This window comes from Carassius carassius, chromosome 21 (assembly GCF_963082965.1).
Source record: "Carassius carassius chromosome 21, fCarCar2.1, whole genome shotgun sequence".
NCBI lineage: Eukaryota > Metazoa > Chordata > Actinopteri > Cypriniformes > Cyprinidae > Carassius > Carassius carassius.
This window is the reverse complement of record NC_081775.1, coordinates 11,637,862-11,665,715: the sequence shown is the minus strand read 5'-3', so window position 1 is coordinate 11,665,715 and position 27,854 is coordinate 11,637,862. Positions and strand designations below refer to the sequence as shown.

The window sequence follows — 27,854 nt, the reverse complement described above, 5'->3', positions numbered from 1 at the left end:
ATATTTTAATGGTTTCTTTCCTTGATCTTACAAAGGTCAGAAATTCTTTTATCTCCTCACTTTCAGATGCGCACTGTTAGAAGCACTGAAGTCAGCGCTGAAAACAACACAGAATTACAAACGCTTCTTCAGACAAAGATTCTGAAGAAAATTTGAGTTTTGATTAAGTTTTGATATCCCTTACATACCATGAAGAGAAATCAAAGTAAGGATGAAATGGTATTTTGCTGAAAGCAGAGGCAATGGCTACTGTGACGGCTACAGTATCATCATAACATCAAACAAAACATGAATACGGTTGTAGAAAAGTGCATTTTGGATCTTTCAATAGAAATCTCCTTCCCAAGCGGTTCATACACAGGGCATTAACCTTCATTTACAGCACAGCAAATTCTCTGAATCCACTGATTCAAGCTTCAGAAATGAAATTCAATCTGTCTTTAAACATAAAACAGAAATCTTTGGGTTTCTTTTTCTAAAAACAGGAAACATGTTAAGCATCCTGCAAAGATGTTCAAGTCTCTAGTCAGCGGTTTCTACCAGAAAAGTCTGTCATTCAGTGTTAACCTTAGTGCTGCTGATGTGGCCTTAGTGTTAAAACACACAAAATTACATCGTTCTGACAGCAAAACACTGGCTTTGATCGAAAACCACTTTGTTTTCACATGTACAAAGGAAAGATGCTTCTATTGACGTTCTCAGAGAAATACAAATGCAGTTAGCCTTGAATGTTAAGGCTTCAAGCGTCCTCAAATGCTTCAGTATACACTCAAAACCAATGTACAATCAAAGCATTCGGTATAAGACATGCATGCTCGTTTTCTCAGTCTGTCCATATATGCCTGGTATTACAGTTTCAAGCCCACAGTGAAGAATCTCACACACATATACATACACACTCATATGAACACAGATTTGAGACTAATGCATCTGTATGATGACAAAAAAGCAACAGAAGTTATGTATCCACTGATTTATAAATCCTCTTATCACTTATATACAGGTATTCATATATAAATACTTGTAGGTAACTGTACTTTACACACAAACAAGGCAGATTAAAGTAAGATGCTTTCACATATTCAAAATCACGACAGTATAACGTGACGTCCCTTTCCTGATTTTCACAGAAGTCCAGTCCTGGAGGAAAAGGAGAGTTGTTTGTGGTCTTTATTAAGTACCAGTGAAATGGACTGATGGATATGATTTGCCCAACCTTGATTTCAAAGAGCTCAGATTGGAGTTAAAAAAGAAAAGGGTAAAATGAAAGTAAGAAGCGTTTTCCATCCTGTTCCAGTCAGCAGACTACAGAGTACATGAGTGAGATAGATGACCATTAATTAAAAGATCACAAGAAGATGATGTTCATAAAGCATTTGTGTCCAGTCCCTGCGATATATTAGTGGAAAAACAGTTGTTTGTGTCCTGTTGTTTAAAGGGCACGAGCTACATAGGAACTGTTGAGGCAGAGATTGAAACTGCGGAGTCGACCATTGCTCCCTTCAGACGCCAGTAGTTTTCTACTGAGATTATTCACTGTTCCCTCTTTCACTTTGTCTTTCAGCTCCAACTTGAGGTTCCTGAGATGGAAGGACGTATGATACCTTTGGGTGTGGGCTTGGAACCGAACCACGACATCTGAAACACACACAACAAATGAGACTCAAACAGTGCTTCCATCATTCAAACATCATTCTGTCATTGCACATGATGTGAATGCACTACTATAGACATGTTCAGGAACTTCATAAATGGTTCATACTTTTTTCTAAATTGTATTTGATTCTTTTTTATATGATAAAACAGTTGTTAACAAAATATAATTTATAATAAACATTAAAATATATCATAAAATGAAACTCTTTATTTGATATATATATAAAAAAACAAAAAACATTTTTTATTTATAGTACCATATATGCAGGTATCTTGCACAAATGTATTTCACAATATTTAAATTCTTAATGAGACTTTTCTATGTAAAGGTATGTAATTACGGAAAACATTCTTCTGAGTAATTAAATATCAATATGCTCAAAAAAATTACATTATTAATAATAAATGTATTTTTTGCTGTTATTAACAAACAAAATAACTATTTTTTTTATTACAATTAACTAATTATTATTATAAATGTTTATTATGATAATTAAGATTACACTTTATTATGACTTTATTCATGTTTATTTACAATTATTAACATGTTTGCCATTAATTATCCCCTTTTTTATGCCAATAGCAGATTATTTAGTTGATTATTTTCATGTTTTGGCCTGCAACTAATATGACAAACTTATTTTTTTTATATAATATGATGCTCAGTACCAACACAACAGCAATCTACAATTTTAGACACTTGAAATTAATTGAAATGTCAAATCATAAGTCTACAGTAGAACAGATGAATAGCAATTTCTCTTTCGGGATGTCACACAGAAAGACACAGAAGTGAAAAATAATAATGACCTTTCAAAATACGAACAATATGTATATCCCTAGTGACATTCAACCCCATTTCAAATAAGGTTAAACTTCTGTAACAAAACCCATCAACTTTTTTCTACAAAAGCCCCACATAGACCCCAGGGCCCCTCTGAAATGGGGCGGCAGGGAGTGAATCAGTGAGCGTAATGTAGCACAGTGATGTGCAGTGATTTCCAGCGCAGTTGCTTGGGTGAGCTATAAATACCTGGCAGCTGCTATTCCTGACCATTTTACTGAGTGCTAATGGTTTGATTCAGAGCGGTGAGCCAGATATCCTGTCCCACATTGTTAGCTGCCTTAGCAGAGAGGTCAGCAAGCTCCCGGGTGCGGAGGAGAGCGCTGCTGGGTTTGATGACGCTTGAGAGGAACACACGCTGACCTTTCCACATGTCGTCCTCCAGATTTATACATATAGGTTTGTTTTTCTCACACACCTTGTACTCCAGTGTCTGCTTGAGCATGTCCTCCTCTTCTTTTGTGAAATGCAGAAGTACTGAAATGGCTCTGATGAGCTGGAAAGCCTGGAGAGAGAGAGAGAGAGAGAGAGAGAGAGAGAGAATTCATACCAGCCTCACTTATGCTGCTATAGTGAAGAGTTAGCAGAGGACTCTCTAGTGCTTGAAAATCAGAGATGCACACACCAATTGGATTGTGCTGAAAGGAGAATTAGGGTCAATGATGTACCAGAAAATCTTTTATAGGACACCGTTGCTTCAATAATCTGCATTATATACCAAATGCAACTGCAACAAAAGATGACTGATGTAATAATATTTTTTTGCAAATGTATTCTTCAATCAACAGAAGTTCAAAGCAACAATGTTTATATTGAATGTAGAAAAGTGTATTTCGTCAATTAAAATAGTTTCAAACAAAGTCACAGCTAAGCCGATGTGCCTCTCCATTCAAACACAGCGGTGTTTTATTTATGAACGATCATGCGTTTTAAACAAATCCAGTGTGTCAATGATTCAGTGATAAAATCAGTGACATGCTGCCACCTACTGCCAGTTTTAGTTTCATTTTTAAAGTATCTTCTCAGTTATTTAAATTAATGTTTTTATATTCAAAATTGGATATTTAAAACATTAATCTCAACATGTATTTAACTGCACTCGTGCCACCTCTGAGCCTCTTTAAACGTCTGAAAATACACCTACAAGCCACTTCTATGTTCTTCTGTGCCACCATTGGTAACTTATTCTTCTTATTCTGCATGTTCTTATTCTATTGTTCTAATTAGAAATGTAAAAAAAGCTTATAAATATATATATTTTTTAATTTGACGTAAAATATATATTCATAATAAAGTTAGAAAAATGCCATTACAAGGTAAAAACAAAATTCCTCTGCTCCTAATTTATATATATATATATATATATATATAGAGCCCTGGGAAATAACTGCTGGTTTGTAAGAAAAGGATCCATCATCAAGGCCTTTTAACTTTAAACCATCGCCTAAATCAGCAAAATATCAGTCGATATATCATAATTACTTAAGGATTATGATGATTTATCAGCTGTTTGGACTCTCATTCTGACGTCACCCATTCACTGCAGCTAAAAAAAAAAATCTATATCTTGGATAGCCCAATAATGAGTCAATTATAATTTCTGGGTGAACAATTTTTTTATTTCTTTGAGAAGGAAAGGAAAAAGAAAAAAAGAAACGTAAAAAACAGTAAAAGTGTCACAAGAAACACTACATCACATCAGTCCGCTGTAGCAAACATTTTAGATAGCGATCGAGCCCTCACCTCTGCCTCTCTGGATGACATGAACTTCAGCACCACGTGTTTGAGGTACTCAAAGTTGATCTCTCTTGTGTCGGTGAGGTCTGAACTGTTGGTGACTGTGGTGTTGGAGGTGATGGGAGGCAGGCCTGGAGTTTGAGGGAGTCCTGGGGCTGGGGCTGGAGCTGTGGCGGGCATTGGTGTCTCTGAGATCGTCTTATCGTTTGATTTTTCCTGCCGGCTTTCCTGGAGTCTCTCCTTCGTCTCAGAGTCAGGATCTGGCTTCAGTTTCTGTTACATAAGCACATTGGAAGGAAATTATTACTGACAGCTGACGTGGACTGTGTTGCATACACTGACATAATTCTCTGACATAAACACACTCACCAGCTCTTTCTGTAATGTCCTCTTCAGTTCTGTTAGTCTCTGCTGTAGCTGCTTTATTGTCTGACAAAAATTATATAAATAATAATACTAATAAATATAATATAATATAAAAATTCCACATTTTAATATTCAAAGCAATCTATTCTGATACTAAATGTTCTACTTCATAAACATTCACTTCCAAAATGTCAGGTGCAAATAATGTTGGGTGACTTGAAATTATTTTGTAAATATTATTATTATGATTTATTTATTTTAATTTTTGCATCCAGTGCAGGATTGCTTATGTTAGCTATTTTCATTTTTTTGCAGAAAATACGGTTACATTTGTAATGAAAGTTTTTGTTAAAAGTTTTGTATAATTTTATTTGTAAAATGTATTTGAAATGTACATTAATATGTACAAATGAATAGTGCAAGATGAAACTAGACACATTTACAAACCCGATTCCAAAAAAGTTGGGACAATGTACAAATTGTGAGTTAAAAAGGAATGGAATAATTTACAGATCTCATAAACTTGTATTTTATACACAATAGAATATAGATAACATATCAAATGTTGAAAGTGAGACATTTTAAAAATGTCATGCCAAATATTGGCTCATTTTGGATTTCACGAGAGCTACACATTCCAAAAAAAGGTAGCAATAATAGGCCAGAAAAGTTAAATGTACATATAAGGAACAGCTGGAGGACCAATTTACAACTTATTAGGTCAATTGGTAGCATGATTGAGTATAAAAAGAGCCTCTCAGAGTGGCAGTGTCTCTCAGAAGTCAAGATGGGAAGAGGATCACCAATTCCCCCAATGCTGCAGCGAAAAATAGTGGAGCAATATCTGAAAGGAGTTTCTCAGAGAAAAATTGCAAAGAGTTTGAAGTTATCATCATCTACAGTGCATAATATCATCCAAAGATTCAAAGAATCTGGAACAATCTCTGTGTGTAAGGGTCAAGGCTGGAAAACCATACTGGATGCCCGTGATCTTCGGGCCCTTAGACGGCACTGCATCACATACTGGAATACTACTGTAATGGAAATCACAACATGGGCTCAGGAAAACTTCCAGAAAACATTGTCGGTGAACACAATCCACCGTGCCATTCGCTGTTGCCGGCTAAAACTCTATAGGTCAAAAAGAAGCCATATCTAAACATGATCCAGAAGCTCAGGCGTTTTCTCTGGGCCAAGGTTCAGTACCCGGATCCTTCTACGCAGCCATGATGTTGTAATTGATGCAGTATGTGATCTGGCATTGTCATGTTGGAAAATGCAAGATCTTCCCTGAAAGAGACGACATCTGGATGGGAGCATATGTTGTTCTAGAACTTGGATATAATTATACGAGTAAAATAAGCAAAAACTGGAGTTATAAGATTATATATAAAAGTATGTTCTTCATTTAATTATGTTCTTACATTTAATTTCAAGTTTATAGCTCATAATTTACATTTTTAACTCTTTCCCCGCCAGCGTTTTTGTAAAAAGTTGATTTTTACTACAATTTCATGGCCCCCAGAATATTTTGTTGTATGAATATCTGAACATGCAACACATCAAAATAAAGATCAGACCCTCTACTTAAAAAAAAAAAAATCTGTTTTATTCTAGCTTCAAGCATTGTGTTTTTTTTTTGTTTGTTTTTTAATCAACACTTGAACGTAGGTAGGTTTCCTAAAAAAATCATTTGAGCAAAATGCTGAGAAAAATTGAATTTTTATTGAATACTACATCTGGATCAGAGGTGGAAAGAGTACAAAAATATTCTACTCAAGTAAAAGTACCATTACATTAATGAAATTTTACTTAAGTACAAGTAAAAGTACCAGTCTAAAAATCTACTCAAGTAAAAGTAAAAAGTAGCTCATTTAAAATTTACCCAGAGTAAAAATTACTTAGTTACATTTTAACAGTGGGAGGGAGTCAAAAATGGGACAGGCCAAGGGTGTCAAACTCAGTTCCTGGAGGGCCACAGTCCTGCACAGTTTAGATATAACCCTAATTAAACACACCTGATCCAGCTAATCTAATCATTTAGGTTTATTTGAAAACTACATGATATGTGTGCTGGTGCAGGGTTAGAACTAAACTCTGCAGGGCTACCGCCCTCCAGGAACTGAGTTTGACACCCCTGGGATAGGTCTATTAATCTCAAACTACAACCCGAATTCTTTAAATTTTAATAAAATGAAAACTAAAGGAATTTCAAATCACATGAGCCAATATTTTATTCACAATAGAACATAGATAACGTAGCAAATGTTTAAACTGAGAAATTTTACACTTTTATCCACTTATCCGCTCATTTAAAATTTAATGCCTGCTACAGGTCTCAAAAAAGTTGGCACGGGGGCAACAAATGGCTAAAAAAGCAAGCAGTTTTGAAAAGATTCAGCTGGGAGAACATCTAGTGATTAATTAAGTTAATTGATATCAGGTCTGTAACATGATTAGCTATAAAAGCTTTGTCTTAGAGAAGCAGAGTCTCTCAGAAGTAAAGATGGGCAGAGGCTCTCCAATCTGTGAAAGACTGCGTAAAAAAATTGTGGAAAACTTTAAAAACAATGTTCCTCAACATCAAATTGCAAAGGCTTTGCAAATCTCATCATCTACAGTGCATAACATCATCAAAAGATTCAGAGAAACTGGAGAAATCTCTGTGCGTAAGGGACAAGGCCGGAGACCTTTATTGGATGCCCGTGGTCTTCGGGCTCTCAGACGACACTGCATCACTCATCGGCATGATTGTGTCAATGACATTACTAAATGGGCCCAGGAATACTTTCAGAAACCACTGTCGGTAAACACAATCCGCCGTGCCATCAGCAGATGCCAACTAAAGCTCTATCATGCAAAAAGGAAGCCATATGTGAACATGGTCCAGAAGCGCCGTCGTGTCCTGTGGGCCAAGGCTCATTTAAAATGGACTATTTCAAAGTGGAATAGTGTTTTATGGTCAGACGAGTCCAAATTTGACATTCTTGTTGGAAATCACGGACGCCGTGTCCTCCGGGCCAAAGAGGAGGGAGACCTTCCAGCATGTTATCAGCGTTCAGTTCAAAAGCCAGCATCTCTGATGGTATGGGGGTGCATAAGTGCATACGGTATGGGCAGCTTGCATGTTTTGGAAGGCTCTGTGAATGCTGAAAGGTATATAAAGGTTTTAGAGCAACATATGCTTCCCTCCAAACAACGTCTATTTCAGGGAAGGCCTTGTTTATTTCAGCAGGACAATGCAAAACCACATACTGCAGCTATAACAACAGCATGGCTTCGTCGTAGAAGAGTCCGGGTGCTTACCTGGCCTGCCTGCAGTCCAGATCTTTCACCTATAGAGAACGTTTGGCGCATCATTAAACGAAAAATACGTCAAAGACGACCACGAACTCTTCAGCAGCTGGAAATCTATATAAGGCAAGAATGGGACCAAATTCCAACAGCAAAACTCCAGCAACTCATAGCCTCAATGCCCAGACGTCTTCAAACTGTTTTGAAAAGAAAAGGAGATGCTATACCATGGTAAACATGCCCCGTCCCAACTATTTTGAGACCTGTAGCAGAAATCAAAATTGAAATGAGCTCATTTTATGCATAAAATTGTAAACTTTCTCCGTTTAAACATTTGCTATGTTATCTATGTTCTATTGTGAATAAAATATTGGCTCATGTGATGTGAAAGTCTTTTAGTTTTCATTTTATTAAAATTTAAAAAACGTCCCAACTTTTCCGGAATTCGGGTTGTAGTTGTTTTTAATTAAAGGAATCAGTTATTTAGAATAATAATACATTTGGGCTGTTGCCAGGGAAATCAGTATCAACAAACTCATCTTTTAATGCAGAGGAAATGCAGAAGATTCATTGGAAGTGGCATTTAGATGTATCACACTGTGTAGTGCTGGACAAGAATGCATTTAACCTGCAGTTACAAATGCATGAATAATGTTTTGATATACAAGACATAAAATGTTGAATACTCATTTGAAATGATAAGAAATTAATTATTTAAAAAAATCAAAAGATAGCCTACTTTAAATGTGAAATTAAAATGGCCAGTATGTGTCAGCAAGTCACTGTTAATAAGTGAGTCATTGCGATTGAACCGAATCATTTAAACGTTTGATTCATCCAGAAACGAAACACTGTCACGTTGCTCAGAGACGCAAAACTGTGCTTTGGTGGCTGTGTTTGGAATTATTTTCTGTTGTAGAAATAGAGCTAAAAAAGGCAATATGGTGTCTAAAACGCAAGTCTCTTAATTAACTTGTTTACTGAACTGTTATATATATGAATGTATATATTCATGATGATTTTTGGAGGAAAAGATGGCATTCTTTGTGTGATTTTGATTTAATATGAAATTATATAAATATGTGAATTTTCTGCCCCTATATCTTCAATTTTGTGATCATTCTAAATGCATTTTAGGAGACTGAATCACACAGTGAAAGAACGCACTATAAATGCGCGCGCACATCATTAAAACAAAAATAGCACACTCCTCACCACGGTCTTTTTGGCTAATTTGTGCAAAACCTCTTGCTAAAATGTCAAAGCTTCATTTTAACCACCAATGCAACGATGCAATTATTTAGCTTACCTCTACATTCTTGCGAAGGGTTGATGTCTTGTTGAGATTTTATAAGCTGCTAGTTTGGTCTTCCTTGGCAAGTACAGCTTACACTGCATAATAGAGCATACATATGACCAGGGGTTCACTTCATTTCCTTCGGGTTCAACTTCAGAAAATATGACGGGGTTTCGTTTTCAGCGGTGTCTGCACCACTAACGCCTGTTTTGTCCGTCTGCATCTTTCTTGTGATTTTAGCGCCAGTTTGCCCTCCTCCCCATTATTTACTGCCGTAGTTTCCAGGGAGCGATTTATTTTTTTTATTTTTATTTTTTTTACTCAGTAATTAATGTGTTTTAAAATGTAGCGAAGTACAATACTTCAATCAAAATATACTTAAGTAAAAGTAAAATTACAAATTTAAAAAATTACTTTAAAAAGTATTAGTACACAAAAAAGCTACTCAATTACAGTAACGCGAGTAAATGTAATTCGTTACTTTCCACCTCTGATCTGGATCATATTCAGTAATATTATCAAAGCAAAGTTGCATCAGTATTCCCAAATCTTGCACAAGCCTTTACCACTATCTGGATTGACATTTCACTCTGTAACATTAGGCAGTTTTCATTTATATGCAATTACTGTTGATGATCACATTATTTTTCATATGCTAGTTTCTGCGTCTTCCTTGCCTGTGTTTTTGATCGGCACATTCTAGACTCATTCAGGAGATGCATAATAGCGCCCCCGAGTGTATAACAGTGAAAACACAGAAACCCAGAACATTTTGTGTTTGGCAGGGAAGCACTGTCACATGAATAACAGAAAATTTCATGTTTGGCTGGGAAAGAGTTCAGCTTATGTTCTTTCATTTCAGTGGTTTCTTTGCTCTCACCTTGTTCTTTTCGGCCAGCTGTTGCTCCAGGTCTTTATTGACCTTTTGTAACTGGTCAAGATCACTTACAGTAACCGTCCCGTTCTGCTCACCATCGCACTCATCATGTGACTGTGCTGTTAAACTCAACACCTCTCCCTCGAGATCAGACACCTTTATCACAATAAAATATAGAAATACAAAAACATCAAATAGGTAAGACAGTGTATCTGACAGCAACAGGCTGCTGAGATGAAGCGCACACTGACCCGTGACTGGTAAGTAGAGAGTTGTTGTGTTTTTGTGTGGATTTCCTGCTGAAGTGACGTCAGCTGAGAGTTGTGTTCTCGCTCTCGCTCCTCAGCCTCCAAACGACGAGACTCGCACTCAGCCTGCAGAGAAGACAGACTGCTACGGGCCGCCTGCAGCTCTGACACACAACAAGAAACAGAAGCTTTTTAATGCGACCATTATGAAACATAGAAAGGTTTTTAGCGTAAGTGGATTTAATCTACAGTGACTAACACATCTGTCTGTTGTGTTGTCTTCAGTCAAAAAAATCACGACTGTAGTCCATTTATCAAGAAGTGAAGTTCCTAAGTTCATTTTAAATACATTGCTCAAGACTCACAGCTCATAAAATTAAATCATTTGAACAAATCTTTCACTGAATCAAATGAATGAGTCAATGAGTCAAAACAGTTACGAAATCGAATCCTGCTCACTGAAAAACATTACTTTTGGACGTGTCCAAATAAAAATGAAATGAATCGTTTCACGATCTTTGTATCATTATCAGAAATATTATTTAAAAAAAATATGATTTGGCTGGTAATTTAAAACAATTTTTCACAATGAAAGACAATTATTCAATGATAAAAAAGCCCATTAAAGTATATATATATATATATATAAAAAAAGAAAAGTATGAAAAAAATAAAACAAAATAAACGTATAACCAAAACAATATTTTTATTTATTTTTTAAATAAAGGTTACTAGGGGTTTGATATGGAGATACAATTATGTATTATTATAATTTTTTTTACATATTGAATCAGTTTTTAATTTTATATTTTCAATTTTCATTATAATTTAAAAGTTTTAGCAATTGTGTTACATGTTTTTGTCATTTTAAATGGTTTTTATTTTTATAAATTCAGTTTTATAGTTTTAGTTATTGTAGTACATCGAGTTAAATTGAATAAAAAATAAGTCATGATGCCTTAGCAACATAGATGAAATAGTATAAAGGCCTGTTCACACCAAGGCCGATAACTAGAAATATAACAATAAAGATATAGTTCTAAAAACCGTTCTGAATATTAAAGAATAGCAGAGAGTCCACACCACAACTACAACAATAAAAGCACAGAGAAACAACATCTTTGGAATAACTTTCAGAACGATTTTTCCAGTTGCTGAATGATAAAAACATGGACACCCAATCAGAATCCATCATGCTATAACATGTTTGTGAATTTAAAGCGACAGGCAAGCTTGTGCTAAGTATAATGTCCGCTGGTGTGGATGCTAATATCATTATCTTTATAGTTATCATTCTTGGTGTGAACGGGGCTTAACCCTGTAAACTTTAACTATAACAGCCCTGGTTTGAAGCAGTTCTTAAGGGGTGGACAGAGGCTATCAAAACACAACTGGTCCCTCACCTTCCTTCAGCATGTTTAGTTCCTCCTCCTTTGCTCCTAAATTCTGAGAAAGACGACTTACTTCATTTTCCACCTTTTCAAGAGACTCTGTCATTTTGCTGACCTATCAAAGTCAAGCAAAACATCAATTTCCTAACACAGGTAAATGGCTTTATGAGTGAAAAGTGCATGTGAAAAATGGATGCATGTTTGATAAGCCAATAAACCAGTGAATGAACCTGTTGTTGGAGTTCTTCTCTCTGTTTTCTGGTTTCCTCCAGAGCTTTGGCAATTTCCACGCTTACCATCTGTCTGCTGATCAGCTCCGCCTGTAACATCGACACGTGTCACATAAATGCCATAATGGTCGAGACATAACTCAAGCTCGGATATTGTGTGACTGTTTTATAATATTACTTTTACTTTCTCTTGATTTTAATTTACTCTACAGCTTTCATATGTTCGGGGTCAGTTAGAATTTGTTTTAAAGAAATGAACACTTTTATGAATATTTTATATTATATAATTATTTAGCAAGGACATAGAAATTGATCAAAAGTGAGAGTAAAAACTTATTTTAAAAGATTTCAAATAAATGCTGTATTAAGCAGCACAACTCAGCATATTAAAATGATTTCTGAAGGATCATGTAACTATACATTTTTTGAAAGATTCTACTTTAAATTAAATTAAATTTATAAAAATAGAAAACACTTATTTTAAACTGTAATAATATTTCATAATACAGTGTTTTTTATTAAATAAATGCTGCATTGGTGTGCATAAATCTTATCGATCTTATCCAATCTTTTGAATGTCACAGTGAATCTGTAGCGGCAGATGATTCTCACTCTGGACTGCTCTAGTTCTGCTGTCAGTCTCTCAACAGTGCCGTCAACCTCAGCTTTGCTCTTCAACAGTGAGGCTTTTTCCACCTCCAGTAACTTCTGGAGAAAAAGAGACAAGCATCAGATAACGTTCCTATGTTAACTGAATAAAAATGAAAAAGTGATTTTTTCACACACCAGGTTGTCCTGATGCTTGCTCGCCTCTGTTTCTCTCTCTCTCTGTAGTGCAACAAGTTCCTTCTCCAGCCTGGCTGTTTTCTCCAAGCCTCTCTGTCTCTGTGTCGAGACCTGCTGCTGTAGTCTCTCTCTCTCCTCGGCCCACTCTGCTTGCTGTGGGAACAAAGGTTAGAGGTCAACACTCTAAAAGGATTTAACCAGGTGCTGAGTTTCCTAAAAAACCAACTGTTTAATAACTCTAAACCCCTTAAGTTCAAAGTCTAATACTAGCTTCCCAGTAGGTATGCCTGATATTTGACAGAAGGGGGCGACATTTCAGCAGAAACTGTCTGTGACAAACTGAGACCCAAACTGAGCCAAATATTGGGACGTTTGGTGAGACTTTGTCCATTGACCAACATCACGCACCAGCTTTTCTGCATGCGTTTCACTGTCTTCAAGTTGCTGTTGCAGACTCTTCATCGTCTCAGTGCAGTCAGCCAGCCTCTGCTCCAGATCTGATATCTGACACAACACACACATCATTGAGATCCTTCAGCCACAGTCACGTGACCTGTGGGTTAGCTGTGGCTTAACTCACCTGTACGTCTGTCCTCTCTCTGTAAGCTTTGGATGAATCGTCTTTGTGCTTGACCAGAGTCTGCAGATCTGTGATGCTGGCGTTCTGCCGAGAGATCTGGAAACAAAAAAGAAACTGAAATGTTGTCACTGAATTAAAGTTATTACAGTACAAAAGGTGTAAAGAACAAGATGTGAATACTCTCTTATTTTCCTATAAAAATATATACATTTTTTAACATTTCATTTATTTTCATGACTTTTCCTGGAAATCACAATATTAAAAACATTAAGTAGAGCATCATGAGTTTAGATGCTGGGGTTTACCTGGGCCTCCAGTGAACTGACTGGAGTGGAGTGATTTGTTCTCTCCTCCAGTAACTCTCCTCTGGCCTCCTCTAACCTCTGCTTTAATGAAGACTTCTACACACACACACAGCATTCAGATATTAGATGACTGAAACTGCAGTAAGATGATAAGTGTGTACTGTATATAGTGTCCTCTGACCTCCTTGAACAGTTCCTGTAGGTGCTCATCCTGAGAGAGGTTTGCGTCTAGTCTCCTCTCTAAGGAAGCAGCCTTCTCCTGCAGATCAGCCAATAGACGCTCTCTCTCCTCCTCTGTCACTGCAACCTGACCAATCACAGTCCAGTATGAAGAGTTATAACAATGTAATATTGAAATGTTGTTGCATTTAGAGTGTTCGGGCACAATAAGATATATATATTTCTCATATACACATCACATCGAATCAACAGCTGCCCTGACTAATCACTTCATGAACATCTGAAAATCCCTAGTATGCAATATTTACCAATAACTACCATAAGTAAAGATTAAAATAATCTTACGATTTAAAATTCATTAATAAGAACAGCTAGATGCAGTGCAGTGACAGTATCTCAAAATGCATTGTCAAATTTATTTTATCTTTATATGCCGTCTTAAAAATCACTTGAATATAAAATTTAAAACAAATGTCATTTGTATATATAGTTCGATTTTGTCAGTCCTAATAATTAGGAAGCGTTTATTTTGATGTAATCATATAGCCTACAGGTTTCGATTAGATGCCACTCACGTGTGTGCCTGCATAATTTAGCACATTGGCAGACAGTAATTTTCACTTGCAAATGAGAGAAGGCTTTCATATCAATGGATTCTTTGTTGAGTCAATCAGACCTTGTTCTTGTGCTGCTCGTGCTCTAGCTTCAGCTTATTGTGTTCAGACTGGAGCTGCTCCATTGATTTCTCTAGTGCCTGTGCATTGTCTTGTGCCTGGAAAACAAAGAAGAAACAATACAGAACAATGTGGAAATTATTTTTATCATACCGTTCAACCAAAACAGAAAACATATTCCATATTGTTCAAACAGATCTTGACTCTTTTCCTCAGGATCGTATGGTTGCTTCAGGGGCAATTTATGAAAGGAAGGGTTTAAATGTTTAAATATAACAGATTATGCTAAGGTTTTATGAATTTAAGCTTTTTTTTTTCTTAGAAATGAGTCAAGAATTTAACAATAGCAAATTTTTCCATAGTCAACTGCAATTGCAATCCACAACAGACCTAACATGTAATTGCACACATATTGCGACAAAACAATGAAAAATAATAACATGGAAATATTATAAATAGTATATTACTTGGGTGTAATAAAACAAGCCAAGAACTCTCCGTGACTCTAAAACCGTGAAACAAACCGAACCGTGAAAAAGTTGAACCGTGCCATCCCTAATATATATATATATATATATATATATATATATTAGGGATGGCACGGTTCAACTTTTTCACGGTTCGGTTTGTTTCACGGTTTTAGAGTCACGGTTTTCGGTACAGTTCGGTATGTGCTATGTTTATGGAAAAACTATACTTTCTAATAAAAACAAAGAAGAATATTTGTATCCAACTACAAGCAGAAGTACACATAAATACAATAGAGTAAAGATACAAACAATAAACAGTAATTTCTTTTTTTTTTTTTTTGGCAGGTCTAGCATAAGTTTTTAGGTACAGAAATTGAATAAAGTAATCAAATGTAAAACAGCATTGCATATTACTAATATACAAACTATATAAAAGATAATTCTTTATTAAAGTTATAAAAGCTTTTTAATCAAGAGCAGTGAGTGTTCTTTGTTGTTGCTGTTCGATTAATATAAAGACTGTCACTTTAAGAGAATGCACTGATACAGTGGCCTGCGTTCAGCCGTCTATGTCTGCTGTAGGATACTTACCAAGACGGGCATTTTGACATAATCTTTGTCTGAATTTGTCCATTTAAACAATACTTCAGAGAGATATTATATTTGCATGCATTCTTTGGCATGGGTTTGCGCACTTCTGATGAGCGCATGCACAAATCTTCTCACTGTGAGCGCGAGCTCGTGTCCTCTGCCTCTTAAATGTTTAAACTGAGTTTAGTTTAAATACATGAATGGTTTTTCCAGGTTTTTTTTCTTCTCAACGCTATTGTTGTAATGTGCATCCATCAACAGAAACATATTAACTGCTATTTATAGCAAACCATATTACAGATGCTTTGGATTTAAGTTGAACCGCGGTCCCAGCGCGTACCGAACCGTGTGTGGTGAACCGAACGGTACGGCTTTTTTTCAGCGAACCGTGCCACCCATAATATATATATATATATATATATATATATATATATATATATATATATATATAGCAATAGGCAAAAAAAAAAAAAAAACATTGTATGGGTCAAAATTATTGATTTTTCTTTTATGCCAAAAATCATTTGGATATTAAGTAAAGATTATGTTCCATGAAGATATTTTGTAAATTTCCTGCCATAAATATATCAAAACTTAACTTTTGATTAGTAATATGCATTGCTAAGAACTTCAGTTGGATAACTTTAAAGGCGATTTAAAGTTATAATCAGTATTTTTAGATTATCAGATTCCAGATTTTCTGATAGTAGTATCTCGGCCAGATATTGTCTGATCCTGACAAACCATACAGTACATCAATGGAAAGCTTATTTATTCTATTTATTTTTGAAAAATTGACACTTGTGGCTGGCTTTGTGGTCCAGGGTCATATATACTGTATATATATATATATATATATATATATATATATATATATATATATATATATATATATATATATATATATATATATATATATATATATATATATATATATATAAAAAGTGAAAGGAATTGATAAAGTGCAAGGTGGGCTGAAAACACTTTGAAGGGAGGTGTGGCTCTGTTCTTCTGAGCTGAAGGTTGCCAAGTGCTCACCTTCTGGAAGTCCTCTGACACCTGCTGGATCAGCTGCTGTAACTCCTGCTCTCTCCTCTCCAGAGCCACAACCCTCCTCTCAGCCTCCGTTCTCTCACTCAACAACTCATCCCTAAGAAAGACAGGTGGACAAACTGGAGATTTGATTCTCATCCTTTAGATATCATCATGTTTTCTGAAAGAATCTTCTTCAGAAATAACAATTCCTTCAAAGCCTGTGTGTTTAAATGTTTAATGGATGTCTCGACAGTATTTGAAACATTTCCATCCCATTCCATATATTTTGCAGTAGGAGTGGATCAGGCTGTGAACTACTCCTTTATGGAAGTCAGGTTCTTCTGTATTTCTTCACACACCTCTGGGCCTGTAGCTGCGAGTTGACCCTGCACATCTCCTCGTGTTCCTCTCCCAGCTCATACAGCTTGTCTTGGGTTTGGCTCAGTGTCAGTCTCGCTGTGTTCAGCTCTTCTCCTCTCAGTTTGAGCTCTTTCTCCCGCTGACTTAGCTGTTCCTCTCGCCTCAGCAGCTGCAGGACAAATTTATGATCAGGCCTCTTAAACAGTTTGGGAATAAGATGGAACTTCTTGTCTATTCTGCAGTGTATATGAATCTGTGTTTTCTGGGTGTTAGATTTGATATCCCTTTAATTTAGATATGCATCAATGTAAAAAATAGTGTTGAGTGCAGGAATGTGAAGGAAGGTGATGTGTGCAAGTCTGTATTAACGCTACTCTTGCTATAAAGAACTAATAAAAGAGTACACTGTGCCGACCATGTGTTTGACTTTGGCCAGTTCCTGCTGCTGAAAGCCCTCCAGCTCATCCAGGTCATCTCTCTTCTGGAACAGACTTAAACTCTGCTCCGTCATCTCATCTAGCCGAGCTGCCAGTGACAACTTCTCCTGATCGAGAGAAAGAAGACAAAACATTTATAATATAGGCTATAAAACACTGATGTTTGAAATAATAATTTATGGGATGCTTTTAAACTGAGAGTGACAAGTCAGGCTCGACAGTCCTTCCTAAAACCTTTATCCGATATGTTGCAAATGATCTTTACCTGCTCCAGAGTAGTTAGCTTTTCCATCCACTCCTGGTCCTTCTTCTCTAATGCTAAGGCCATGCCTTCTGCCATCTTGGCTCTGTTGGCCTGGAAAGCTTCGTTCTGGTCCTGAAGTTTGCGCATGGATGCTGATTGAACACAGAAATAAGACTTCTGCTTTAATCTTTATTAAATACATATTCCAGATCATTTTCAGCATAATATCTATAGGCTGCATCTATGCTGCAGGCTTAGTTTTCACGGATGATCATTTAAATATTTTCAGAATAAGTATATATATATATATATATATATATATATATATATATATATATATATATACACAGTACAGACCAAAAGTTTGGAAACATTACTATTTTTCATGTTTTTGAAAGAAGTTTCTTCTGCTCATCAAGCCTGCATTTATTTGATCAAAAATACAGAAAAAAATTAATATTGTGATATATTATTAAAATTTAAAATAATTGTTTTTAAATTTATTATACTTTAAATGATCATTTATTTCTGTGATGCAAAGCTGAATTTTTAGGATCATTATCACATGATCCTTTAGAAATCATTCTAATATGATGATTCATTATCAAAGTTGGAAACAGTTCTGCTGCTTAATATTTTTTCAGAACATGTGATACTTTTTTAGGATACTTTGATGAATAAAAAGTAAAAAATAAAAAGAAGCTATGTTTTTAAAATATAAATATTTTGTAAAAACAATATACACTACAGGTCAGTAATTTGGGGTCAGTAATTTTTTTTATTTCTTTTTTTAAATAAAATCAATACTTTTATTCAGCAAGGATGTGTTAAATTGATAAAAAGTGATAGTAAAGAAAATATATTATTACAATATATATTATTAGAATTTTTTTTTTATTTTGAATAAATGCAGTTCTTTTTAACCTTTTATTCATCAAATATATTAGACAGCAGAACTGTTTCCAACACTCATAATAAATCAGAATATTAGAATGATTTCTAAATGATCATGTGATAGACTGGATGTTACATGTGACACTGAAGGCTGGAGTAATGATGCTGAAAATTCAGCTTTGCATCACAGGAATAAATTATTTTTTAAAAGTATATTCAAATAGAAAACTATTATTTTATGTTAATAATATTTCACAATATTACTGCTTTTTTTCTGTATTTTTGATCAAATAAATGCAGGCTTGATGAACAGAAGAAACTTCTTTGCAAACGTGTGAAACACGTTTGCAAACTAGCAGCAAACATGTTTACATTAAATATACTTGTATTGGTGGTTTAATAGGAAAGAGATCTGAAGGGTTTAAAAGCAGAAATGTGGAGCTTATATTTTTATTAAAGTACATTAAATATTAATTCAGTAAACATATGTTTATTTCTATAACCCTTAAAGGAATAGTTCACCCAAAAATGAAAACGTACTGAAAATGTACTCACCTTTAGGCCGTGCAAGATGTAAATGAGTTCATCAGAATAGATTTGGAGAGCATTACATCACTTGCAGTGTGAATGGGTGCCGTCAGAATGAGAGTCCAAACAGCTTATAAAAACATCACAATAATCTGTGAAGCAAAAAACTGCAAGCTTGTAAGAAACAAATCCATCCTTAAGACATTTTAACTTTAAACCATTGCTTCAGACTAAAACACCAGTCCATAAAAACATTTTCTTCTGTGGATTACTTGTTGATCATTGTGATGTTTTTACCAGCTGTTTGGATTCTCATTCTAATGGCCCCCATTCACTGAAGAGGATTGATGAGCAAGTGATGGAATGCTAAATTTTGCCAAATCTGTTCCAAAGAAGAAACTACCTTTTCTACATCTAGGATGGCCCAAGTAAATTTTCAGCAGATTGTCATTTTTGGGTGAACTATTCCTTTAGAACAGATAAATGTAACATGAAATGACTGGTTAGGCGTTACCACAGATGGTAATGTTAGACCCAACATACAGTATGTAAAGTACCTTACACAACAACACATAAAATATTCATTTTGTTACCTTTGTTAGTTTCATTTATCTAACTTTATTGGAAAAAGCAGTTATATCCAAGAGTCCTTGTTAGTAGAGCTGTAAAACAGACTGTTAGTATATACAAGTATTTTTAGTTGATTCTAATCAGTGTATTTTTCCTTTTACTTTGGGTATGTCTAGAAATGTGATTAGGTTGCTACAGGCACAAAAAACAATGTCACCCTCGCAAAAATAGTTTAAAGCAGCGTGTTTGCTCTACAGACTTCACCTCTAAAACTCAGAAGCCATGGCCTCAGACACATATTTCCCAGGTTTGGAAAACTCCCAAAAAGCGAATTAACTATATACATTTTTTGCTTTCTGATCAAGAACCAACCTTATTTGTCTATAAAAATGTATGCTTGAATTGTGTGAGGTTTGTGTAGAAGCACTGGATAAACGAATGGAAAACAGAGCAGAGGAGAGAAAGCCAAAAGAAGGAAGAGGCGAAAACGGGAGGAAAAGAACGGTACGTACAATCCTGATACTTCTCTAATGCAATCTCAAGCTTCTCCTTGGTCTTCTGCATTAGCCGAAGCTGCTCAGCGTAGTCTAGGGTTGGGCAATGGGATACCGACACACACAAAAACACCCCGGAGGGAGGCAGAGCACGGGAGGGTGGGAGGAGGGACAAAACAAAGGGATAAATATGATTGAGAAGATAAACAAATGGAGGGAAAAACAGAATGATTTTCTGAGATGAGAAAACCAGACTGATTGTGAGGCTGAACAATGACTGACCTTTGAGCTCTACACTAATAGATCAGGTCAATTATGCAATCATCTTATCTAGTACTGCTCATTTAGGGCTAAAGGACTTTAATGTAATCACATACCACGGCAGGCTGATAGTGAGAGCCAGGAATCTATTATTTATGCAGATTTGTCCAGGCCGTTACAGTGGAGACATTTGCATTCATTCCTGGCTTGTTTTGTGTCAAATCTATCAAATGTCATGTGCTTTATACTGTACATATCCACTGTGGCAAAAGGTATAAAGGGTTTAGAGGTGTCCAATTACACACTGAAATAGACTCGGCATGTAAAAGTGGCAGGTGAGAAGGATGTACACTTAACAGCCTGTCTCTAGTTTTTGCTTTTCTCATTGATTTCCACTGACGTTCTGTAAAGCCTTCACACTGGCCTTTAGTATCTTTTTCCTCCTTTCAGTCTTTTTCTCTTGTTGTGTTTACATGAGCTTCACTGTATTGTTTCGGTGATACCTGAGAGTTTGGCCTCCAGCTTTCGTATCTGGTCGTTTCTGCGCTGAATCTGAGAAGAAACATCATCTCTGGAGCTGCTGCCATCAGAAGCCTAAGAGTGAATGACAGAAACGGAGACATTTAATTTAAAATATACCATGGGAAAGAATCTGGCTAATATATTGATTCGTATTATTTAGCATTTAATACTGATTACATATTATTTATAGTATTTTTTAGTATTAGTTATTCCAGTGTTATAGCCAATCACTAACAAGATTTATTAGAAAATTAAAATTAAAATAAGTATTAACAAGTAAAATATAAATAAAACTAATTAAGAGTTTCAAAATAAAAAAATCAGTTCTAAGTACAGTAAAAAAAATATTAATTTGAAAAATGTCTAAAGATTTTATTGTACAATGAGTTAATGAGCATTAAATGACAGCAAATACACTCTAAATAAAAAAAAAAAAACTGTGGAAAAAATTAAATATACAATACTGACCAATGGCAATAAATTAGAAGAACACAAAACACTAATATCAGAGAAATATAATTGCACATCCTTTATAAGAACTACAGAATGCAAAAGGGTGATGTTTATGTATGGGGTAAAAACAAAAACAAAGGAATACCACAAATGCTGAATTGTACGTATTTATTAACATTAATTTACATTGTTGTTGTTGGGGTCCAAACCCACTGGTTTCTCTCAGCAAAACATCTACTATATAAGGCTGGCTTTGATTTAGACCTGTTACTGATACTGCTCTCATCCTCTAACAAGCCTACAGCATTAATTATTTAGGGCAAAAGACCTGAACCAACCTGAACCTAACCCTGAGAATGTTTGCCATTAATTGCTATAGGACAAGAGTGTCAGGTTACACTGGTTTGTTGAAGCATGTGACATTATTTGACACTCACTGGTTTACCAAAGAAGCATAGCACAACACTCTAGTAATAAACCTCATCATACTACCAGTTTGTTCAGGTGCAGCACTGTGCAAACACAGTCAGTACACAGTCATATAACTTTCTCTAGAATGGATACTGTAAATATGCCAGTCATATGAAACAGGAATAATTACTATGCTGATTTATTAGCGCCAATCTGCTTTTGGAACAGGAAATAAAGTCATCTTATCAAAATGTGTCAGCTGGCACTAGAGCTGAAACAACGAATCGATTTAATCGATAAAAATCGATTATTAAAATAGTTGTCAACTAATTTAGTCATCGATTCGTTGCTAAATAACTTTTATTTGCCGTAAGCGGCTCATTTCGTGCATATTTCAAATCTGCGGTGACCAAAGTGTGGCAGTAATGAGCCACCGGAGGTTTTACTCAGCCAGTACAGCAGGAGAAGTAGCGAATAGCCAATAGCTGGCCTCGTTTTATGTCACGTGCTTCCCGAACAGCGTCTCTGCAGCATTTAGCGGGATGTGGGAGACTGGGAGTACTTTACTTTGAGCCTTCAAAAAAGAAGAGTAACCTGTAAACTCTGCACTACTGAACTGTTTAAGGGGACGTTCACATATCGCGTCTTTTGCGCGCTCAAGTTCGTTATTTCCAACACCGCACCGCATCGAGTTAAAAACATCTCAACTTTTCAGAATGCAGCAACCGCACCGCAGGTCATGTGACAAGAACTAACCAATCAGCTTCATCCTTTCCCGTAACAACGTTAAAAGCTCAGTCAAGATGAAAGGAACAGCTGATCATAGTTGTATATGGATTTCCATTTTGAAATAAATTTAGTAGCAGAGCTACTGCAAGCGATTTTTTGAGCTGCAAATCCATTTATCCTTTGCTGAAATTTCCGCGTCTTCAAGGAGAGAGCACGTCATGGTTGCTTAGCAAAGGCAGACGCCTCAGGGGCGCTTCTGCACTATGGCGCTCGCTTTGTGTCATTTCTTTCCTAACCAAGCTTAAAGACGTGATAACGTGCGTGTGGAGAACGTCTGCCCGTCTGCGCGTCTGTACGTCTGCCCGTCTGAACGTCTGCACGTCTGCCCGTTTGAACGCAAAACGTGCCTTGGCTAATTTAAAAATAGCGCACGTACTTTTATGCAGCTACTTGTTGGATTAATAAATGACTGACTAACTAACTGTATTTTTATATGTACATTTCTGAAATGCATTTTCTGTAAAGCTGTTTTGAAACTATATGTTTTGTGAAAAGCGCTGTAGCCAACAACTAAATTTGAATTGAATTGAATTGAATTGAATGGACTTGTCTTATTTGAGACACTGTTCGAACAGTGTGGGCTAGAAGATTTGATCATTTAAGCTATTATTAAATTAGATGAAGTAATTTCCAGCAGAGAAAATCACATTAATAGCTATTTAACATAGACCTAGCTTTTAACATCCTCGAAGAATATTAAGAAAATACTATTTAGGTTTGAATACATAAAAAAAGAAAAATCTAATCTCAACAGAAAAAGTCTTTGAATGTATTTTGGAATATATTATGCACGATCATGCATGGGAATATGAAATAGGCTATAGGCTACAATAATAATAATAAAAAAGCTCCATAGTAGAGTGGATGCATTACTTAATTATATTCTTAAATTCGATGTTATAAAAAAATCGTACTATGAACTTCTAGCAAGCTCATTTAAACCGAGTTGTAAATGCCGAAATGAACGGAGGCTAAATAAATATTAAACTACTAAATATCAATATAATTGCCAGTAGATGGCGCCAAGGCCCTCTTCTATTGAGATTACTGGTTGATGTTCAACCTATTCTTTCAAAAACACAAATATATTTTAACATCCACACAACTAGCCTACTCTGTTTAGACAATTGCAGTTGTTCTGCTGTGGTGCTGTTTGGAACTGTATTTTCATTGACTAGCCTATTGTGTGAAATGCCAGTCATTAATATATTGTTTATTTACAGGCTTTCTGGTTTTCTAAAAACTGCTCATAACAGAAACATTCAAACAAATATTTACAAATTTGTGTTTTACTTGGTATTTTTTTATATCCTTGGTATGTTGGCAATTCATTTTCATTATATATATATATATATATTTCTGTTACTCAGAAGTGAAACATTATGTGAATTTAAAGTGGCTGCGTTATAAATAGAAATATGGGTATAGTCTAAATGTATGTGCTGTTGTTGGTTGTCCCATGACATGCTACATTTTAACGTTTTAATGACAGTGTCTTGGCTATAAATTTTACATTTCACTAATTAAGGGGAATGTAAAGCATTAAATCAACTAGGTCTCTGAAATAGCTCATGAAGCTTCATTTGACAAGCATATTGACAGAGCACAACTCAATGTCACACATTTAGATAATGGAAGAACAACACAGAAACAAACAGGGTCAACAGTCGAAGAAGAGGAGTAATGATGTGTGGTGGAAGAAGGGTACGGAGGCAAAACAGTGGAAGAGGTCAAGATTGTGGACATGTTTCTAATGAAATAAGGACACTATTGCAGACAATGTTATCAGTCATGACCTTACAATGACGGGGTGTCAAAAGGTAAAGGCGAATGTTAGGAGAACAACAGTGTCTTCAATCATTCAAAAGTTTGTAGACAGAACAGGTGTGTAATCAGACATTGTTTTCTGTACTGTAATACTGTATACGTACTCCACTTGCATTACATAATACAGCAAATATACTTTATAGAGACAATGTAACACACACACACAAACACACACACACATATACAGAGTGTGTGTGTATGTATGTGTATATATATATGTGTATATATATATATAATATATGAATGAAGAGTTCAGATACAAAAGCCATCTGAATTTATTTTCTAGAACGATCATTTTTATCAAGCTCATATGTTTAAGTTCAGTGATTTCACTTAAATGATAATTAATAGGTAATTTTCATTGCCATTTAAGTGAATTTCCTGAACTTAAACATACGAGCTTGATAAAAATTATCATTCTAGAAGAACATTTCAGATGGCTTTTGTATCTGAACTACACACACACACACACACACACACACACTTGAGGCATGCAGACCGGCTGCTGCAGGGCTTTAACAAATCTTAAACAAACAAATAATAATATGACACACTTTTTCTGAATTTTACTAGCCCATTTTATTTGTCTCTCATAAGATCGTATATACATGACAATAGACTTGTATATCATTGGGATACCAAATGTATGTAGCCTACTTAACATTCAGCATTATAAAAATAAATAAATCCAATGTAGTTCTAAGTAAACTGCCAAAATAAGATTATCTAGAATGTCTATAACAGTAAAAGTATGAGGAAAATAAGGAAAATTAGGCGGGCAGACGTTAAGACGTGCAGACGTACAGACGGGCAGACGTACAGACGTGCAGACGGGCAGACGTTAAGACGGGCAGACGTACAGACGTTAAGACGTACAGACGTAATCCACACGTTAACTTCTAACGTGACGCCGCCGTCACGTCTGTAAAAATCAACAGCTACACGTTATTGACGTGTCTACGTGACGTGATATTTGCGTGTACGTCTCCATATAAAACAAATGGAGACGTACATGCATGTATACACGTGTGTTATCTGTCGTGCTTGTCAGTCTCGTCGCCGAATGACACAAAGCGAGCGCCATACTGCACGAGCGCTTTGGAAAGGAGGAGAAAGCGGCGCGCCTAGCGTTGTCCACGCGTTTTTAGGCACGATATGTGAACGGCCCCTAAGACTTTTATTTGTGCAGATTCTCCAGTACAATGTTGTTTGCAAATGTTTAGTCGTAAAAGCTGATAACATTGCTTTTTAACAGTTAACATTTAAAGCTTTACAAACATGTTCTGTGATCAGTTTGTCGTTTAACAGTTCAAAATTCAGTCGTGCAGCCTAATTATGACTGAATGAGAGAGGTAAATGTTTAAAGATATTTGAAATGCACTTTTTTTCTAAGTATTCACTGCTCTTTTTCACACAGCAGGTTTTTTGTGTGTGACTGTCCAATTTTTTTTTCTGGACAACCTTCTGATGGATTTTACTTTAAATTGTGAGTTCCATTCAGGTTTCATGCCACTGGCACTTTATTCGAAGGATTGTTTACAATTTCACAGCAAAAGCTATAAAGCTGTTTCCCAGTAAATAATAAAATACAATGCACTGCAATTTTATTCTGTTTTATCCTTATTCTTCGTGAAAATATGTTCTGAAAGATTCCTTAATAAGCTTCGTTCGGGATGTTAAACTACTTTAGGAGCTCTAAGGACTGCCATGGTGAAAACATTATTTGAAATCTCCTTGTGAAATTTGCTAGAGTATGGGTCAGTGTTCTGATTGCAGAAGAGTTCCACAAAGGATTACTAACACAATAAAACAACTCCAGGTATATTTTTGATTAGGATATGACAGTGCAAAATGGTTAAAATCTCTTAAAAATCTATGCTGAAGGATAAAGACCATTTATTAATAATTTACTTGGGGAAAAAATGGAAAAAACTAAAATATAAGTACATAAACCGATTAATCGTAAAAATAATCGACAGATTAATCGATTATCAAAATAATTGTTAGTTGCAGCCCTAGCTGGCACTTCACTGATACCTAGATGTTAAAGTACACTTGGAAGGTGTAAATTATTTTGTTATAAAAGGATAATTTGAATGATTACAATATTCTGTTAATATTCCCATAACATTTTAGTAACATTTTTCATTATAATATATATATATATATATATATATATATATATATATATATATATATATATATATATAAAGATTAACCACCATTCATTGCATGCCTGAGAGTAAAATATAACACAAAATTATTACTTTTTGACCATTATCCAAACTCTAAATAAGCCAAGAATAAACAGTACAGAAGATGCTGAATATTTAGATTTGCCATCACAAATTAAAATAGAAAACATTTATTTCAATTAAATGTATTTTAAACAAATGAATGCATCGATCTTACCAAAAACCTTACGAACCTCAAACTTTTGAATGATAGTGAAATGCACTAATAATGGTGTAGCAAATAAAAGCACTCAATACATTAACGTTTGAAAAAGAAGACTATACATTAATATGAAGAAAGCAGTAACATCGTGCTACGATCGAGATTTCCTGGTAATATCACCAGCTAGAAATGTTAAAACAGACCCAACAACTGTATAAGTCTCAAAATTGCATGGAGATATGATATCGCAAGAAGCTGGAGACTGAGAATTGCACAAAAGCAGAGAGAGATCTACTCACAAAGTCATCACCAGAATCTGCGCCCACAGAAGTGATGGACTCTTTGCTCATGGAGCGAGGGATTCGGCCTGATCGAGGGCCGGTGCCGGCCTCCTCCGCCAGCTTCTTCTTCAGCTTCGCGAACATCTCTGTAGTGTAGATGTAGCGTATATATGTGTGTGTTAAGCAATGATTTGAACGTCTCCTCAACTGTCAACAAGACACCTTAGGGTCCTCGGAAAGCAGAATGTCTTATATTCACAGCGTAAGCAGATCTCATTCTGGTGTTACTCTCTGCTGCCATGACTCTGTGGAGAAAATCACAACATTAGGACTACATTAACATCTAGTGGTCAAACTAATCCAATCAAACAAGGCTTTTAACCATCAGATACTTTTCTGAATGAAATGAGTTTGCTGTGCTGACAGCCTGCATCTGCACCCGTTTATATAACGTTAGTTAGTGGAGGTGACGTAAATAATAGTACTACACTTACATTATTGATACTCAAGTTCAGGATAATTTAAAGCAGGGGATTTGTTTTTAAGCAAGACATTGACAATACAGTAAAATTTTAGGTTTTAGAATAGACTGAATGTGCCAAGAGACTCATGTTGTTTACATGATTGTTTGTCATGAATGCTTACATGTCTTGATATGCGACATTGTAGTAAGCTAACAAGTGTCCGATTTGATTATTACACGTAAGTTTGATGGCAGAACCATTCATCCATCGCATGCTAACAGTGTATGACAACATCCACTAAAATCTCTCGATAGAAAGCCCAGAGCCGAGCAATAACAGAAAAACTGTAAACACATCTAGC

The 27,854-nt window shown here is 35.5% G+C and overlaps 1 protein-coding gene across 2 annotated transcripts; it reads right to left on the bottom strand.

Moving 5' to 3' along the window:
- Positions 1 to 405: 405 nt before the first annotated feature.
- On the bottom strand, positions 406 to 27,222 carry LOC132097535 (golgin subfamily A member 1-like). 2 transcript variants are annotated; one of them, XM_059503317.1, is made up of 22 exons: positions 27,048 to 27,222; positions 20,853 to 20,943; positions 20,107 to 20,181; positions 17,624 to 17,754; positions 17,337 to 17,465; positions 16,921 to 17,090; positions 16,565 to 16,676; positions 14,468 to 14,563; positions 13,793 to 13,918; positions 13,612 to 13,707; positions 13,307 to 13,402; positions 13,135 to 13,230; positions 12,727 to 12,879; positions 12,553 to 12,648; positions 11,941 to 12,030; positions 11,723 to 11,825; positions 10,323 to 10,483; positions 10,075 to 10,227; positions 4,607 to 4,666; positions 4,244 to 4,510; positions 2,919 to 3,005; positions 406 to 1,638 (listed from the first exon to the last, which is right to left on the bottom strand). In XM_059503317.1, the coding sequence occupies exons 1-22, from the start codon at positions 27,171 to 27,173 to the stop codon at positions 1,561 to 1,563; spliced, it is 2,592 nt and encodes an 863-aa protein (XP_059359300.1). In that variant the 5' UTR covers positions 27,174 to 27,222; the 3' UTR covers positions 406 to 1,560. The 2 variants fall into 2 exon arrangements, with proteins under 2 accessions (XP_059359300.1, XP_059359301.1); XM_059503318.1 differs by lacking the exon at positions 20,107 to 20,181.
- Positions 27,223 to 27,854: the final 632 nt, after the last annotated feature.